General features: G+C 30.9%; 2 protein-coding genes across 2 annotated transcripts; both read right to left on the bottom strand.

Annotated features, from left to right (window-relative positions):
- Positions 1–3,740: 3,740 nt before the first annotated feature.
- On the bottom strand, positions 3,741–9,078 carry LOC113380253 (RNA helicase aquarius-like). The gene is made up of 18 exons (XM_026619612.1): positions 9,073–9,078; positions 8,735–8,948; positions 8,440–8,488; positions 7,392–7,627; positions 7,115–7,332; positions 6,751–7,052; positions 6,541–6,684; positions 6,379–6,464; positions 6,098–6,302; positions 5,892–6,027; positions 5,642–5,820; positions 5,412–5,572; positions 5,068–5,335; positions 4,819–4,990; positions 4,550–4,720; positions 4,242–4,439; positions 4,004–4,177; positions 3,741–3,923 (listed from the first exon to the last, which is right to left on the bottom strand). The coding sequence occupies exons 1-18, from the start codon at positions 9,076–9,078 to the stop codon at positions 3,741–3,743; spliced, it is 3,102 nt and encodes a 1,033-aa protein (XP_026475397.1).
- A 694-nt stretch (positions 9,079–9,772) lies between these two features.
- LOC113380254 (zinc finger protein 512B-like) lies at positions 9,773–10,315 on the bottom strand. The gene has a single exon (XM_026619613.1). The coding sequence runs from the start codon at positions 10,313–10,315 to the stop codon at positions 9,773–9,775; it is 543 nt and encodes a 180-aa protein (XP_026475398.1).
- Positions 10,316–15,272: the final 4,957 nt, after the last annotated feature.

The following is a 15,272-nucleotide window of genomic DNA, read 5'->3' as shown; positions in this document are numbered from 1 at the left end:
GATTCCAACTGGATATGAACTGTCAAAAGTTTTACGTTAGTTCTTCACGACTTGGGAACGATTTGGCATAGAGGCGCTGCAAGCAATCACCGCAGGAGCTCAGGAATCTTATTGGATTCCTATTCACGCAAGAACTGTCAAACGTTCTACGTTAGTTCCTCGCAAAGTGGGAACAATTTTACATAGAGGCGCTGCATGCAATCGCCTCTATGAATCTAGAAATCTTACTGGATTCCTTTATACGCTTTTAAATATAATGATGGTCCTGGCTTAGGAGTAATATCAATATATACATTTATATATCGCTTTATACGCCATTAGATATATAATTATGGTACTGGTTTTGAAGGAATATCAATATATACATTTATATATCGCTTTATACTCTATTATAAATATAATTTGTCATCTCGGTTTTAAAGGAATATCAATATTTACAATCAATCGCCTTGGAACTTAGTGGATTCCTTTATAAGCAATTATATATAATTGTGGTCCATATATACATACATATTATATATATATATATATATATATATATATATATATATTGGAGATTTGAACTCGAAATCCAGAAACGAGAACATACGCCATTGCGACCGAAGCCATTTAACGATCTCACCCACCCCGTCGCTGGTAAACAATTGATTGAATTTGGTACTTTCGTTCTGATTGAATTTTGATCTTAACAATAATTTCACATACCTTCCTCGCCATTTTACTTGTCAAATAAAAAACCCCATATGCACCCTTCGGGTTCGAACCAGCCTCCTTCTGATTAGAGTCTAGTTTAGCGCTCTAACCGTTACGGCCACGACGACGAAGGGTTTCCGCCTGCTAACACTGGAAGGACATTCTTCGACGACTGACCATCATGATTCGAGTCAAGGTCACAGGGGGATGATATGAAAAAATTAAATGTTCACCCAGGGGGTTGAAAGTGGGCCTCATTTGATTCTGCTGGTCCTTGCGAATTTCAAGCGGGAGGTTACAGGGGGGAAAATTTTGTCCGTTTTTTGCTCAGGAGAGCAGAAAATCGACTTTTTGTAAAATTTGCGTTTTTTCTATGGGAATTTTTTGAAAACTTTTTGCGTTTTCAGGGAGATTTTGTGCTGACCTTGTCGTGGTCAAGGTCAAGGTCAAGGTCACCTTCGAACCTCCAAGGAAATTTATTAAGTATTTTAGTTTTTTTTTTCAATAAATTTTAAATAAACATTGAAATATATAAATAATAGTTATAAATTATAAAAATTATAGAATTTGACACTTTTTAATTCAAAGTATTAGTATTCCTTAGTAATTAGGCATGATAAATAATTAAAAATTGATAAAAAAAATTAAGGATAGTGTTGGTCAATATCTTAGTCAATTACTAAAGAATTAACAACTATATCTACATGAATTATTATATATGACCTAGCCACCTTAATTTGTATGGGAAATAAATATATAAATGTATATATTGCTTTTTACCATCATTATATATGAGCTAGCTGCCTTATTATGTCGGCCTGCCTTTCGATGTCGGCTCTTCCTATCATTGCGAAAGTATCTTTTTCGATGTCGGCTCTTCCTATCATTGCGAACGTATATTTTTTAAGAACTTTATTAATAAACAATTTTTGAATAAATTAATGAGTATCATATAAAATAAAATGGATGGATCTTTATGTATAATTGTAATTAAGTAAATAAAATTAATTATAGAGCTATTAATTATTGTTTGTCAAATTATTTATGGTTATTAATTATTGTTTGCCAAAAGCAACCTGAAAAATTCTATAATTTATATGTTAAAAAAAATCAAATTAAATTACTTAAATATTTATTCACATAATTACAAAATATTACAAATATACTCATATGTAATTAGCAAAATCACAATGTTTTAAATATATATTTTTTTAATGATAATAATATAATAATTCATTATATGATACATAATAATTATATACATTTATATATCTAATTCCATTATTACTGCAAGGAGTTTTTAAGTCTAATAATGTACAATTCAATATATACATTTATATATCCATTTCCCATATAAAATAAGGCAGCTAGGCCATATATAGTCATGTATAAATCAATATATACATTTATATATTCAATTTCCATACAAACTAAGTCAGCTTATTCATATATAATGATGGAAAAATCAATATATACGTTTCTATATCCATTTCCCATGCAAATTAAGGCGTATATATCATATATAATGATGGAAAAATCGATATATAAATTTATATATCCAATTCTCATACAAACTAAGTCAGCTGGCCCATATATAATGATGGAAAAAACAGTATATAAATCCGTGGTTAGTAGTCCATGGATTCCAACTGGATATGAACTGTCAAACGTTCTACGTTAGTTCCTCACGATCTGGGAACAATTTTGCATAGAGGCGCTGCAAGCAATCACCGCAGGAGCTCAGAAATCTTATTGGATTCCTATTCAACGCAAGAACTGTCAAACGTTTGACGTTAGTTCCTCGCAAAGTGGGAACGATTTTGCATAGAGGCGCTGCATGCAATCACCTTATGAATCTAGAAATCTTATTGGATTCCTTTATACGCTTTTATATATAATTATGGTTCTGGCTTAGGAGAAATATCAATATGTACATTTATATATCGCTTTATACTCTACTTGATATATAATTATGGTCACGGTTTTATGCTCGCGTTAATTAAGACTTTTTAATTAAATCTTTGATTGGATTCTGTTAATTTGTTCATCAACTCATTTAATTAATTTAGTAGATAATAATGATATAGGAAATTCATCGCAAAATGTTCATAAAGAGTAAAAAAAATTGGGTGTGTTGTGGAAGTGCCTCGGTGTACCTTGTATAGTTTGATAAGTATCTCTTTCAGGGTCTCCATTTGGAATCAATTTTATAATTAAACAATTTATTTACAGCGCCAATGTATCCTTCAATTATATACATACAATTATCAATACTCTTCTTTTATCTATGTGTGGCCACTTGTACAATTTAAAGCGCAAAATTCAAATAGAAATTTAAAACATTGTGAAATTCACCTATTTGAATATTACGGTAGAAGGCAATGTGTATAGTCTTTGGATATGTGATATGAATATATACTGTAAAAAAAGCAAAGTCTTTATATATGTGATAGATAAATTTTTATATAAAAAATTGTAGATTTGAAATATGGTTTATTTATTAAAAATAGGAGCATTATTTAATCCATTACATGAATTAAATTTAAATGATAAACAATGTTTCAAATAATGATATTGTTATAAAAATATAAATAAAATTATTATTGACGTTTTTCAGTACACAATATTAAAGAATCTTAATTTCTAATTTCTATTCACAATATAAAACTATTTAATGATAAATATTTTTCATCATTATCATTCCTTTTCAGTTTTACATTTTATAACCTCCGTAGATTCTTCTGGTGTAGATGCAGGATTTTCAGATATTTCCATATTTTCAAACGCCTCAGTACTGGAGGTTCTTCTGGATTCTGGTGAAACAGTTTCTGTTTTTATATGAACTGTTGGAATATTTTCAGTGCTTTCTGTACCTTCATCCTCATTTGTTTCACACATTTTATTTGCTGATGTGTCTTCAGAATCTTCTACAACTCGTGCAGTATTTTCACTAACTTCCATATTTGATGCATTATCTTCAGGAATTGGTACATCTTGTGAAATACTTTCTGATTCCTCTGAATCTTCTGTTGGTTCCATATTGTTTTCTAAGTCTTTTGTATTTTCTGAATCAGTTTTGTATTTGTACTTATTTGTTCAGTTTGTGGTTGATTATTTTGTTCCTCATCCTCACTGTCGGAGTCTCTATCACCACTAGGATGAGCTGCTGCTGGTTTCTCTGGTGCATTTGTTGGAACATCACCTGGTTTACTCCAAGATTTAGGCTGAACCTGAAACATTGAATCATTGAATCCCTTATCCTTAATTTGGATCAGTACATTAGTGCATTGGATTAACTCAATTATCTTACCATTCCTTTTTGCATTGCCTTTATAGTCTCCATGTAATACTGATAAACATATTTAGCCATTTCAGGCATGTCTTTCATGATAAGAGGTGGATGCTGTGGTTGTTGCTCTGCTCGTCGTTCTGTAGGGAACACCTCCCCTTGAGCCAAATGCAGTTCATATGGCCTTTGAACCAACTGAAAATAAATTACCAAAATGTCAGTTAATGTTCAAACTTGTGATTAAAAGTCTAAATTTTACCTGATTAAATGTAGGTTGAAGTTCAAAACAGTTTTGGAATAAAGAAGCTCTTGCAAATACATATAATCCTAGCCGTGCTCTGGACATTGCCACAATAAGACGTCTGACATCTCTTAAATGACCTACGGCTCTTGTACGTACCAAGGAAACTAATACATAATCATTCTGCTGACCCTGGTACTTGTCAACAGTTGTAACCTGAAATTGAATATTAATGTCAAAGAAGATTCATGATATACAAGAAATTACAAGAAGTTTATGACTGAAAACACTATATAAAATATATAAAGAATACATTTTAATAATACCTTATGTGGACGGCCAATTAGTGGATTATCTGTGCATCTCATATTAATCACATCTCGAATCAAATGCTTTTGGCCATTATAAGTTGTGAGAATTGATATTTTTTCTGCTGGATACCCTAACAATCTCATATACATAAACACTGCAACAACATATTCAGCTTCTGCCAAATTCTGTAAAATAATGTATTGCAAATATATTTATTATTAACAACATTAAGAAACCTATATTTAATAATGCTAATTTAAATATAATTCACAAAACAACTTACCTGATAAAAGTATGGACTAGGTTCAGATTCACCAACACCATTAAAATCTTCCACATTTATTAATTGGTACTCATAACAAAAACCAGCATTGGCAGTTTTATAAATAGGCCAATTTTCAACATGAGACAAATTTCCTAAAGTCTTATAGCGCCAGTTATACAAGTTGCAAATTCTGTAATACAGTAAATTAAATTAAATTATTGCAAACATAATTTCTGAAAAACATACAGTTTTTTATCTAATAATTACCCTGGTCTGGAACGTCCCTGCCCATCTAAATCAACAGTAGGAACACCCAGTCTAACAATTCTTGTGAATAAACTTTGTTCCATGTTGCTATATTTTTGAAAAGCCATATTTTTGATAACTGGTGGCAATTGATGATGATCTCCAATCATAATCCAACGCTTCAGTCTGCTGTGTCCATCTTGAGGATTTTGCAATAACAGAGGGATGAATGTTTCAATTTCCAGAATTTGCGCCGATTCTTCCATTAGGATGTTGTCATATTTAAAACCTATGGAAATTAATAAAAAAAAATTAGTAAGCAAAGAAATATTATTATCAAAGTGAATAAATAAATTATTATTTACCCATGTTAACTAACTCTTTCCTCTTGAGAGCTGCATGAGTACAGGTCATGGCGATAACTTTAGCTTCTTTGACTAATAAATATTTTGTTCTATCCAGACCTGATCTGAGTAATTCAAAAGCACGAAATTCTTCTAATTCAGTGAATAATCTCGTTATATATCTAGAAAAAAAGTTGAATTTATCGATAACAATAGTCAAGTTAATTAAATTTTTAAATCAAAATTATTACCTAAAACATCCTTGAGCAATTTCCATATCCTGATCAAAAGATTGTTTCTTAAATAACGGCTGTGGGGCTTTCTCAAAAAATTTGTGGAAAGGAAATTCATCATTTATAATATCAAGGTTTTGGTTTTGCTTTGAATTCTTCTGCACCTCATTTAGAAATTTTTCCCACCTTGCTAAAACCTGAAATTTAGTAAATTAGTAATCGATTAAAATACTTTTCAATAAAAAAAATATAAAAATTGTATAAATACCTGATAAAGGTAGAAATAACCAGCAGTTTCACAAGTATATGCAACATCACCGGAAACATCTAAAGAATCTTGTAATCGTTGAACTTCAGTCAAAAGATCTAAACGTTTTGCTAAAACGTAATTAACTCGACCATATCTAAATAAAATAGTTTGAATTTGTATTAGTAAACATCAGTGAATGAAATAGAAGTATTTATTTAGTGTACCTGCTGTAATCTTTCTCGGTTTCCAGAGCTTCTTCACCATGACCAAGACGCAATAAATGGCGTTCGTCTATATCCAATGCCATAATTTTTTCAAAAAGCTGGTTCAAGGCCTGATTAGAATGCGTTACAATAAGCGTTCTCTGTGTCGGGAAATTGTGATACAAATTTGATATGATCTGGACGGCCACGTCAGTTTTACCCGTACCTAAGTAAAAAATCATTCGGTTCTATTAAAATTTAAGAAAAAATTATATTATTTATTATTATATCTAATTATTCACCTGGCGGACCAACTACCATTGTTAAACCTGGCTGCATTCCTGATCTGATCGCTTCAATTTGCGTTGGTGTAAACGGTATAGCGTTCCTGAAATAAACATAGCATTAATTAATATGAAAACATGGACTGATTATAAATAAATATCACTTGAATTCTTGTTTACTTTTTAGGTTCATTAAAATGATAAGGACCTCTGCTTGGTTGAACATGAGGCTCAACAGTTATAACTTCTTTTTCCTGTTTACCATTGGGTTCCGGCATGTCCTCATCATCTTGCTGCTTTTTCAAAACGTTTTCAAATGTTAATCTAAAACAGAAGATTAAAGCTCACAACAAATTCTAGCTTAAAGTACCAAATGCAATTATTTTGTACCTGAAAGGTCTAACAAGTTTTCGTGGATCATCAGTCTTCACCCTGATTTCCGCATTAGGAAAACTGGCCCTTAAATGATCCATATCCAAAAATGTATCATTAAAATCCATACAAGCTATTTCATTAGGCATCCTGGAATAATGTGCTGAACCTGGGTCACCGTAGCCAAGTAAGATGTCGTGCAGCCATTCAGGAACTACACATTCAGTATTCATTAGCTCCCGAATTGTTTCCAAAACAGCTTTGAAATTATTTTCTTTGGGTTTACGCCGGAGTAAAATATTGAAACTTTCATAGACATCCTATAATACAAAAATTAATAGATTAAATATTGATTTATTGATTATGATTGATATAAACGTACATCTTCACCGTGGCTCAAAGCATCCATATCTCTTCGATATTGATTGCAATCTAACCAGACTCGGAATACACGCTCATCACCAGGAAGTTCTGGTTTAGGATCAACACCATCTTCTATAACACGACCATTAGCATCTAGCAAACCCTCTATTTCACAACCTCGTACTCTATGAAGACCAACTTGAGGGATAAATGGTTCTTTGTGCTGGTAACGCGTTCCTAAAAATATATACATTTAAGCATGCACTCTCTCCAATACTATTCATCTTTTATCATACCAATAGGACAAGTGGGTTTTATTGAGATCAAAAAGCAGACATCGTGCTTTCGTAAATTTTCCCATTCGTTTCTAACATCATTCCTGGTTGGTAATACAACAGCTACATCTGCTCGAACTCTGGATGGCCTTTTTTCGCCAATACTTGGTTTGGCAACTTCAACAACTGCAAATTTTGTTATAGGTTGAGCCATGCGCGCCCAACCTCCAAACACCACACCACCGTCTTCGGCTTTCCTGAGAAATAGAAATAATAGAAATTAATAATAATAGAAATAAATAGAAATTATAATAAATGCAATTATAGATAAACAATTGCAAATTGTAATTGTAAAATCGAAGTGGTATCTAATTGTGGGAAAAGCTAAATCTGGCAATGTCGTTGCAGCAATTTCTGGAACAAGTACATATATGTAATTAAATTTGCAAAACAAAGATTTAAAATTTGCCAATAAAATACTTGAATTTAAATAGCACCTGTGAGGAACATGTATTAAAAATTACAAATTGGCTCTCATTCCATAAACTACTGACCCGACTTGCCTTTAATAAATATCAAAATACAGTTCATAATATATAGTTTTATCATGCTTGTAGATATTTGTTATTGCAAATATCACGAAAAGGCTCCTTTGAGTTATTTATTATAGTTATTTATATAAAAGCTTATAACTTATATCCATTTTGTTTGATTCTTCATGTTTATGCATATTTTGGCGTCACTCAACCCGATATCATATTTCGACATCCAAAACAATAAACAAAATCGAAATCAGAGACAGCAGGAAAAAATGCAGAAAATGATTCCATGTATCATGTAAGATTCATATTTATCGTCAATTGAATTTTTCTTTTTTTTTTTCAAAAATCTCGTTTAAATTTTGTGGTTTGTTTTTTCTGGTTTGATTTACTGTATGATGGCACATATCAAGTGTCGAAACGTATAAATAAAAAAATGTTAAATTATTTATCATTTTTAATTCGACGAATGGGCTGCTATGCCAACATTTTTTTTATAAGTTTGTTTATAAAGATAAAAACTTTCTTACCATGGGCTCAATCGGCTTACAGCATCTTCTATATCTTGTCTAATTTCATCTGAAAAATAAATTTACAATACAATATAATATGTAATTAAATCAGTTTAATATTGCATGTATATATATATATATACACACATATATATATATATATATATATATATATACATATTCACATGTCAAAGAACAAGGAAACAAAGCATTTATCAAATTAGAAAGTAAATTATAATCAATTATTACTTATCAATCACTCTATTTTTCCAATTGAACTATTTTCTATTGCATAATCAATAAATTTACATACATGTAGATTCCAAACGGAACAAATCGAAGTTCCGCAGCAAATAATCATGGAGCGTCAAAAACTGTAAATTTAATTTCGGCAGGGCTAAACAACCCTCTCCTGAAAAATATTCGGAAGGTACAACGTTTTCATCCCAAATGACATCTTCAGTTGGATATAAGGGCATCTCATTTAAGGCCTCTAATTGAGATGGTCTTCTTTCATGCCGAGAGATCTGATAAAGGAAATAGAAATTTCAAAATCAAAATAAATAATAAGTTGATAAATAAATTATGAACACATATTTAAAATTAAATAGTAATTAATATGTATTAAACAAAAATAATGAGCAAAATTACTATCATTCTTGTATATTAAGTGGAAATAGAAATTGAAAAAAAAAAATAAAAAGTTGTACTGAATAGGGTTTCAGATGTTTATTAAACGTTAATAGATTGAATAATGAGAAGCAAATTTAAATCTAAATTGAATGGAGTAAGTTAAATTATTTCTAAAATATGAAAAAAATGATAAAGGAGAAAATCAACAATAGAAATTTAATGTATTTGCTATAGGAAACAATAATAATAATATTAATAAATATTATTATTATATAATATAATAATGATAATTATTACTATTTATGATAATAATAATTATTATTATATTTAATTATTATTATTAATTATATTAATAATAATTAGTATATTAAATCTGTATGAACTCAAATATTTCAATAATAATAATAATAATAATAAATCATTATATAGTTAAAATTATATTTATTTATCAGACAAACACAACGAGTATTACAATTATCAACAAATATAACAAGTATAAAAATGTTTTTACAGAAGTAGTTATAAAACAATTAAAAATATTTACAAAAGCGACTTCGTTATCACAAATTTCAGTTTTAGCCTGATTACATACAAAATATTATATATTTACAAAATAATTCATTTTGGAAAATCAGTGTTGGCTAATTTCCCATGGGCGCTTTTCACTCTTGAAGTGAATGTATGTAACCAAGTAAGTCTTTTCTTAAGATTCTTCACTTTATTCCCATCCGTGTTTCTTGGACTCGTGGACAATGGTTTTGTAGATGGGTACCTTGACTGGTACTGGAACTGGTACGTGGTATGGTACATGTTTCTCCACTGGTACTGGAATGTGCTTCTCAACTGGATAAGGAATCTTCTTCTCTACTGGGTAAGGTACAATCTTCTCAACGGGAACTGTGATTATTTTCTCCACTGGAACAGCAACAGCTTGGGAAACTGGCACGTGGATTGGGTAAGGCTGAGGAACAGGTACTAAAACTGGATGAGGAATTTTGACTTCAACGTGTTTTGGCACTGGTACATGGATGTGCTTGTAAACTGGCACGGCTACTGGTTTTGTGATTTCAATATGTTGGCTTACAGGAATAGCATGGGACTCGTGGATGGAACCACCATAGTCACCACCACCACCGCCTCCGTGTCCTCCGAAGTCACCACCGCCTCCTCCGCTGCTGAAATCGCCTCCATGGCTGTATCCTGCTTCTACACACCAAATAGCACAGACCAAAACTGCTAAAGCACTAGCAAAAGCACGCATTTTGCTTATTTTTCAAAAACTATTAAATTTCCAATTATCCTTTGATTGTTGGTTCGATGAAAGGTGGAAGTCGAATGATGCTGTTGTCAGGACAGACCACGGTATTTATATGGTTACACATATCAGTCGCACACTTGGAAAGAGATTGTGTTTGGTGTGTTGCTTATACGAAAATACTTTCACCTTCACTCTGGGTGATTCTGCATTGGTTCATTCGTACTTGCATCAAAATGTTCAAGTTTTTTCACAGTGGTTCAATTTTTTAAGCTGGTTGGTGCATGTCTACGTAACAATAACAACTTCGTCTAGCAAGATGAAGAGTTTGATAAAAAAATTCGAAAACTAATTAAAGAATTATTCATATAAATAAACAGAAAGTTTTTGGATAAATATTAAAACCAGTCATTCGGTAGATTAAAAAATAAGTAGACAAATACAACAAACATGAAGCCTAAATTTTAAAAATATTTACAAGGACATTTTTATTGGCAGCATTAAAAATATCATAGACCAGACTTTATAAAGTAATGTAGAAGCCCATTCCAACATAAAACTGACTTAAAATGAAAAAAATATTATATATAATTATTAGCAGGTTAGGAATATCGCTTAAATTTAAATAAATGACAAACAAAAATGAAATATTAGAAATAAATGAAGATAGATTTAAAATAATTTGTAGGGTAAGAAAAACCTTATTTTTCTTTCAATGAAAGCTAGGATGTTAGCCAAAGCATATGAATATCAAATAAATGGCTCATACAATTTTTAATGATATAACGATCATTAAACCCTAACTCATATACCTATAATGCCTATAATGTATCAACACCTCAAGGTTTCATATAATTTTATTTATATAAAACTTCAATGTAGAAAATTACAATTTCTGGACATTTTCATTGGTAATATAATAATAATGGGTAATACTGCCCTAAGGCAGGTCTGTGAGCTGAGTTGAAGTACAACTCGATTCAGGGAAGAAGTAGTGAGAAAGTTTTTTTTATTTTGATCTATATTATTAATTGAAAATGGACATCGCGCTGCCCGATGTCAGATTGCCAGAGCGGGGAATCGATTGGTAATATATGAGGTATTTTATATTATGTTAATTTACAAGACCATCAAAAATAATAATGACTTCTAATAAAAATAGATGTTTTATCTGTTTATATAAAGTATGAAATAATTATCCATACATCTAAATTTAAGTCGAGAAACTTAAGACAAGATAACAAATAATAAATAATCTATAATATGAAAATGAATCGCAAAATGGGTTGGTAAGCGCATAACTCAACAACGCCTGGACCAATTTGGCCAATTCTTTTTTTAAAATGTTCGTTGAAGTCCAAGGATGGTTTTTATGGCAAGAAAACATCATATAATTGCCGAGAAAACCCTAAAAACAGCTCTTTTCTTTTTCACATACAAACATTAGTATTTTCATATTTTTGCCATCGGATACGAAATATTTACTCAAGTCAATGAAGAGTTTTGGGTCTGAATTCTTTTACTGTGCTCCAATTCGTATGAAATTTTGATATTAGGTTTATCTTACTCTCAAATTCAAAAGTGAAAATAATTTAGACTCCTTTGCCATATACCGGGGGGATGACATCCCTCTCAGTGATGTAATTTCATTTTTTTCGACAAAAGTAAGTAATAAGAAAAAAATGTTTTATAATGTTTTTCAAAAAAAGCAAATACTCATCATTTTATTTAAAGCATTTAAGATCCATATGGGTGGATGTATATACATTTCGGTATAGACTGTAGTGTAAAAAAACATAATAATTTGTAACTAATTGGTAAAGTATAGGTCAGTATAGGTTATTAAAAAAATTGGAACTTCTGAATTGTAAGCATAAGTACAGGATAACGTCTGTCAGGTCATCTAGTTTAATATTCATTTAAGTCTCTTCTTTTGATTTTCGAGCAATCATTTGCTTTCCCATAATATTACAAAGGTTCGGTCGAAGTAAAACAAATCAATGCACTTACGAATGTCTGATCAGTAGATAAGCGTCCATTAATTAATTGTAAAACTGTCTAAAAATAAAAGTAATGCACATTTGCATTTATTTGCATGCAGTCATATCCGATCACGTTCACGCCAGTTGTAAATAGGAACGTTTTATTATTAAAATTATTTAATACGAGAGCACTTACATCGGACGGAAGTCGCCGCCGATAGAGAGAAGAAAGTTGGTGGCTCGAATAATCCAAATAAAAGACCACCAGAGCATTATAAGCGTTAGGTAAGGCTAGTTTTTTGCTTTCGACTATATATAATTCGCGTATATCTTAAGGTCATTGCTTTATTACATTCACATGAAACGACGATTTACTTTCGAAGACTATTGCAAAAAAAAAACAGAATCATACACGAACAAAATTATTTATCTATCTGCATTGCGTATGTGTATGCGACTTATAATAAGAGATCTGGTGATAATACAGAAGATAAGGGGGCGTCCATTAATCACGTGAGCGAGTTTTTAAGGATTTTTCGACGCCCCCTGTTTTGGTGATACATGATGATAATCAAAAGTAACCCCCCCCCCTTTCCTACCGAACATCACGTGTATTTTTAGTTACATGATGAAACTGTAGAATTTTGGATTTTTTTTTGAAAATGTTTAAATTAAAAAAAAAACGGTTAAAATTACCCCTCCCCCCACGTGTATTTTGTAATTTTGTGTCAAACCCCTCCTCTCCCTAAAAACCTCACGTGACTAATAGACCCCCCCTCTAAGATAGTATGCCTTACTCAATACCATAAGAAATGAGATTTAGGGGACGATTCCACCGTAAAAAAATCGGTTAAAATTACCCCCCGTGATTAATGGACGCTCCCTTATCTTCTGGTGCCTTAATACCATAAGAAGTGGGATTTAGGAGCCGATTCTACCGTAAAATAGACCAATGTTATGGCAAGCTTATGTTAAGGAGCGCTTCTCATACAAAATGGTACTAAATACTGTGCAAATGCCATGTATTTTCTGTACGATAAGGCGTTTTACACAAAAATGCAGCTTCACTCATATGCTATTATTACATATATAAGGGTGGTCCTTAATATGGACATTTTCGAATTTCTTTGCTCCCAAGGGCTCAAATGACTCCAAATTGATAAAAAACAATTCTCTAAATGTTTTAGCTCTTGAAAACTTTCAGAGAATTGTTTTTTATCAATTTGGAACCATTTGAGCCCTTGGGAGCAAGGAAATTCGAAAATGTTCATATTAAGGACCACCATACCACAGAACCATATATATAAAAAAGCCTAACTAAAAATGAGCCTAAGCCAGGGCTTCTTAAACTATGAGTCGTGAAAAATTTCTGGGATCGAGAGAGAATTTAATATAAAATATTTATATCAATTTATAACATCACGTGTTGATTTTTGTATGTTCTCAACAATTTCTTAAATTATATATTTTCATATGTATATGTATATGTATATTGTTACCAAATAAATAAATCAATGAAGTAAAAATAATAAATAATGAGTAAAATTACTACAAGCTCTCATTAAAAATCTTAACGCAGTACGGACGTGGGATCCACTGTTGTTTGTTTTATATAATTGTGGTTAATCCGATTTTATGTAAGTATGAATTATTTATATCAAATTAATTTTCAAGATTAGGCAGATAAATAAATAGATTATTCATAATTTTAAGCATTCTGAAAAAAATATTTAAACTACTCTTTAAGCTTATAAACCAATCGTAAAACGAATAAATACCAACTGTAGTTTCATGTGAATTGTATGAGACATTGAAAAAAAAGAATAACAAAAGCTTTATATAATTAAAAAATTAACTAGTGGGGTGGGTGGCATCGTGCCTTAAGGCAAATTGCTGGAACTTCCCGTACCGTAACGAAACGTTCGAGGAATATTGAATGTTTTCAAATAGATTATTATAAATATTGTGTTATTGTCTAATATTTATAATAATTATATAAACTGAATTGCAGAGTTGAAATTATTTGTTTAAAGTATATTAGAACTATAGTCATAATTAAAAATAAAATCTGAATTATTTTCGATATACAAAAAATTTAAAAAAAAAAAAAAAAAATTGTACAAATTTTTTTTTCCAAAATCAATTATTTTGTTAAGACAAGCAGAAAGTTCTTTGAATCAATTGAATCGGACGCTTAGTTCTCTCAAAAACTGCCATTTTTTGTACATTTAGCTCTGTATCTCCGAAATGGCTGGGCCTGCCTTTGCGAAAAACTAATAACCCTTTCTCACAATCATTACTAATGGAATGTTTTTTAGATCATTCAAATCGAAAGCTCCGTTCTCTCAAAAACTCGATTTCTATTTCTCTGCACTCTTTGCTCCTTATCTCCGTAACTGCTGGACCTGTCTTTGCCAAAAACTAATCAGCTCTTCTCCTTATTAATAGGAATCGAATGTTTTTTAAACCATTCAAATCGGTTGATCCGTACGCCCGAAAACGTGGACGAAAATTTGTATCCATACATACATACACACACACACACACACACACACACACACACATCCATTTTTTCTGAGGTATGCCAAAACGTTCAGAAACCTTCAAAACGTCGAGAAATGTAAAAATTTTCAATTCCGATTTTCGGCCCATAACAATAACTTACCCTACGGGAAGTTAAAAAGTGGATTTTTATCTACACCTCTCTGTTAAATGATGTTTAATATATTTGTTATAAATATTTTTTTAAGAATGCAGTTAGAGTGGCTAAGAAATTTGCGAATAATCTCTAAACTTCCCAGAAATCGACATAGAAACATTGTTAATAAAAGTGGTATTCCAAGAATAAGTAGAATATTTGCAAAAAATAATTTATGGATATATCATTTTTTACAATCGTTGCATTCTAAATAATTCTAGAATATTTTAATAAAAGCTTGATACATTCACTCATGGGCCAATGTTATTAAATATTCTGTCAC

Source organism: Ctenocephalides felis, unplaced genomic scaffold, assembly GCF_003426905.1.
Source record: "Ctenocephalides felis isolate EL2017-DRISC unplaced genomic scaffold, ASM342690v1 CF-g0.4_SCAFFOLD_01968, whole genome shotgun sequence".
NCBI classification, from domain to species: domain Eukaryota; kingdom Metazoa; phylum Arthropoda; class Insecta; order Siphonaptera; family Pulicidae; genus Ctenocephalides; species Ctenocephalides felis.
This window is presented reverse-complemented; position numbering and strand designations above follow the sequence as displayed.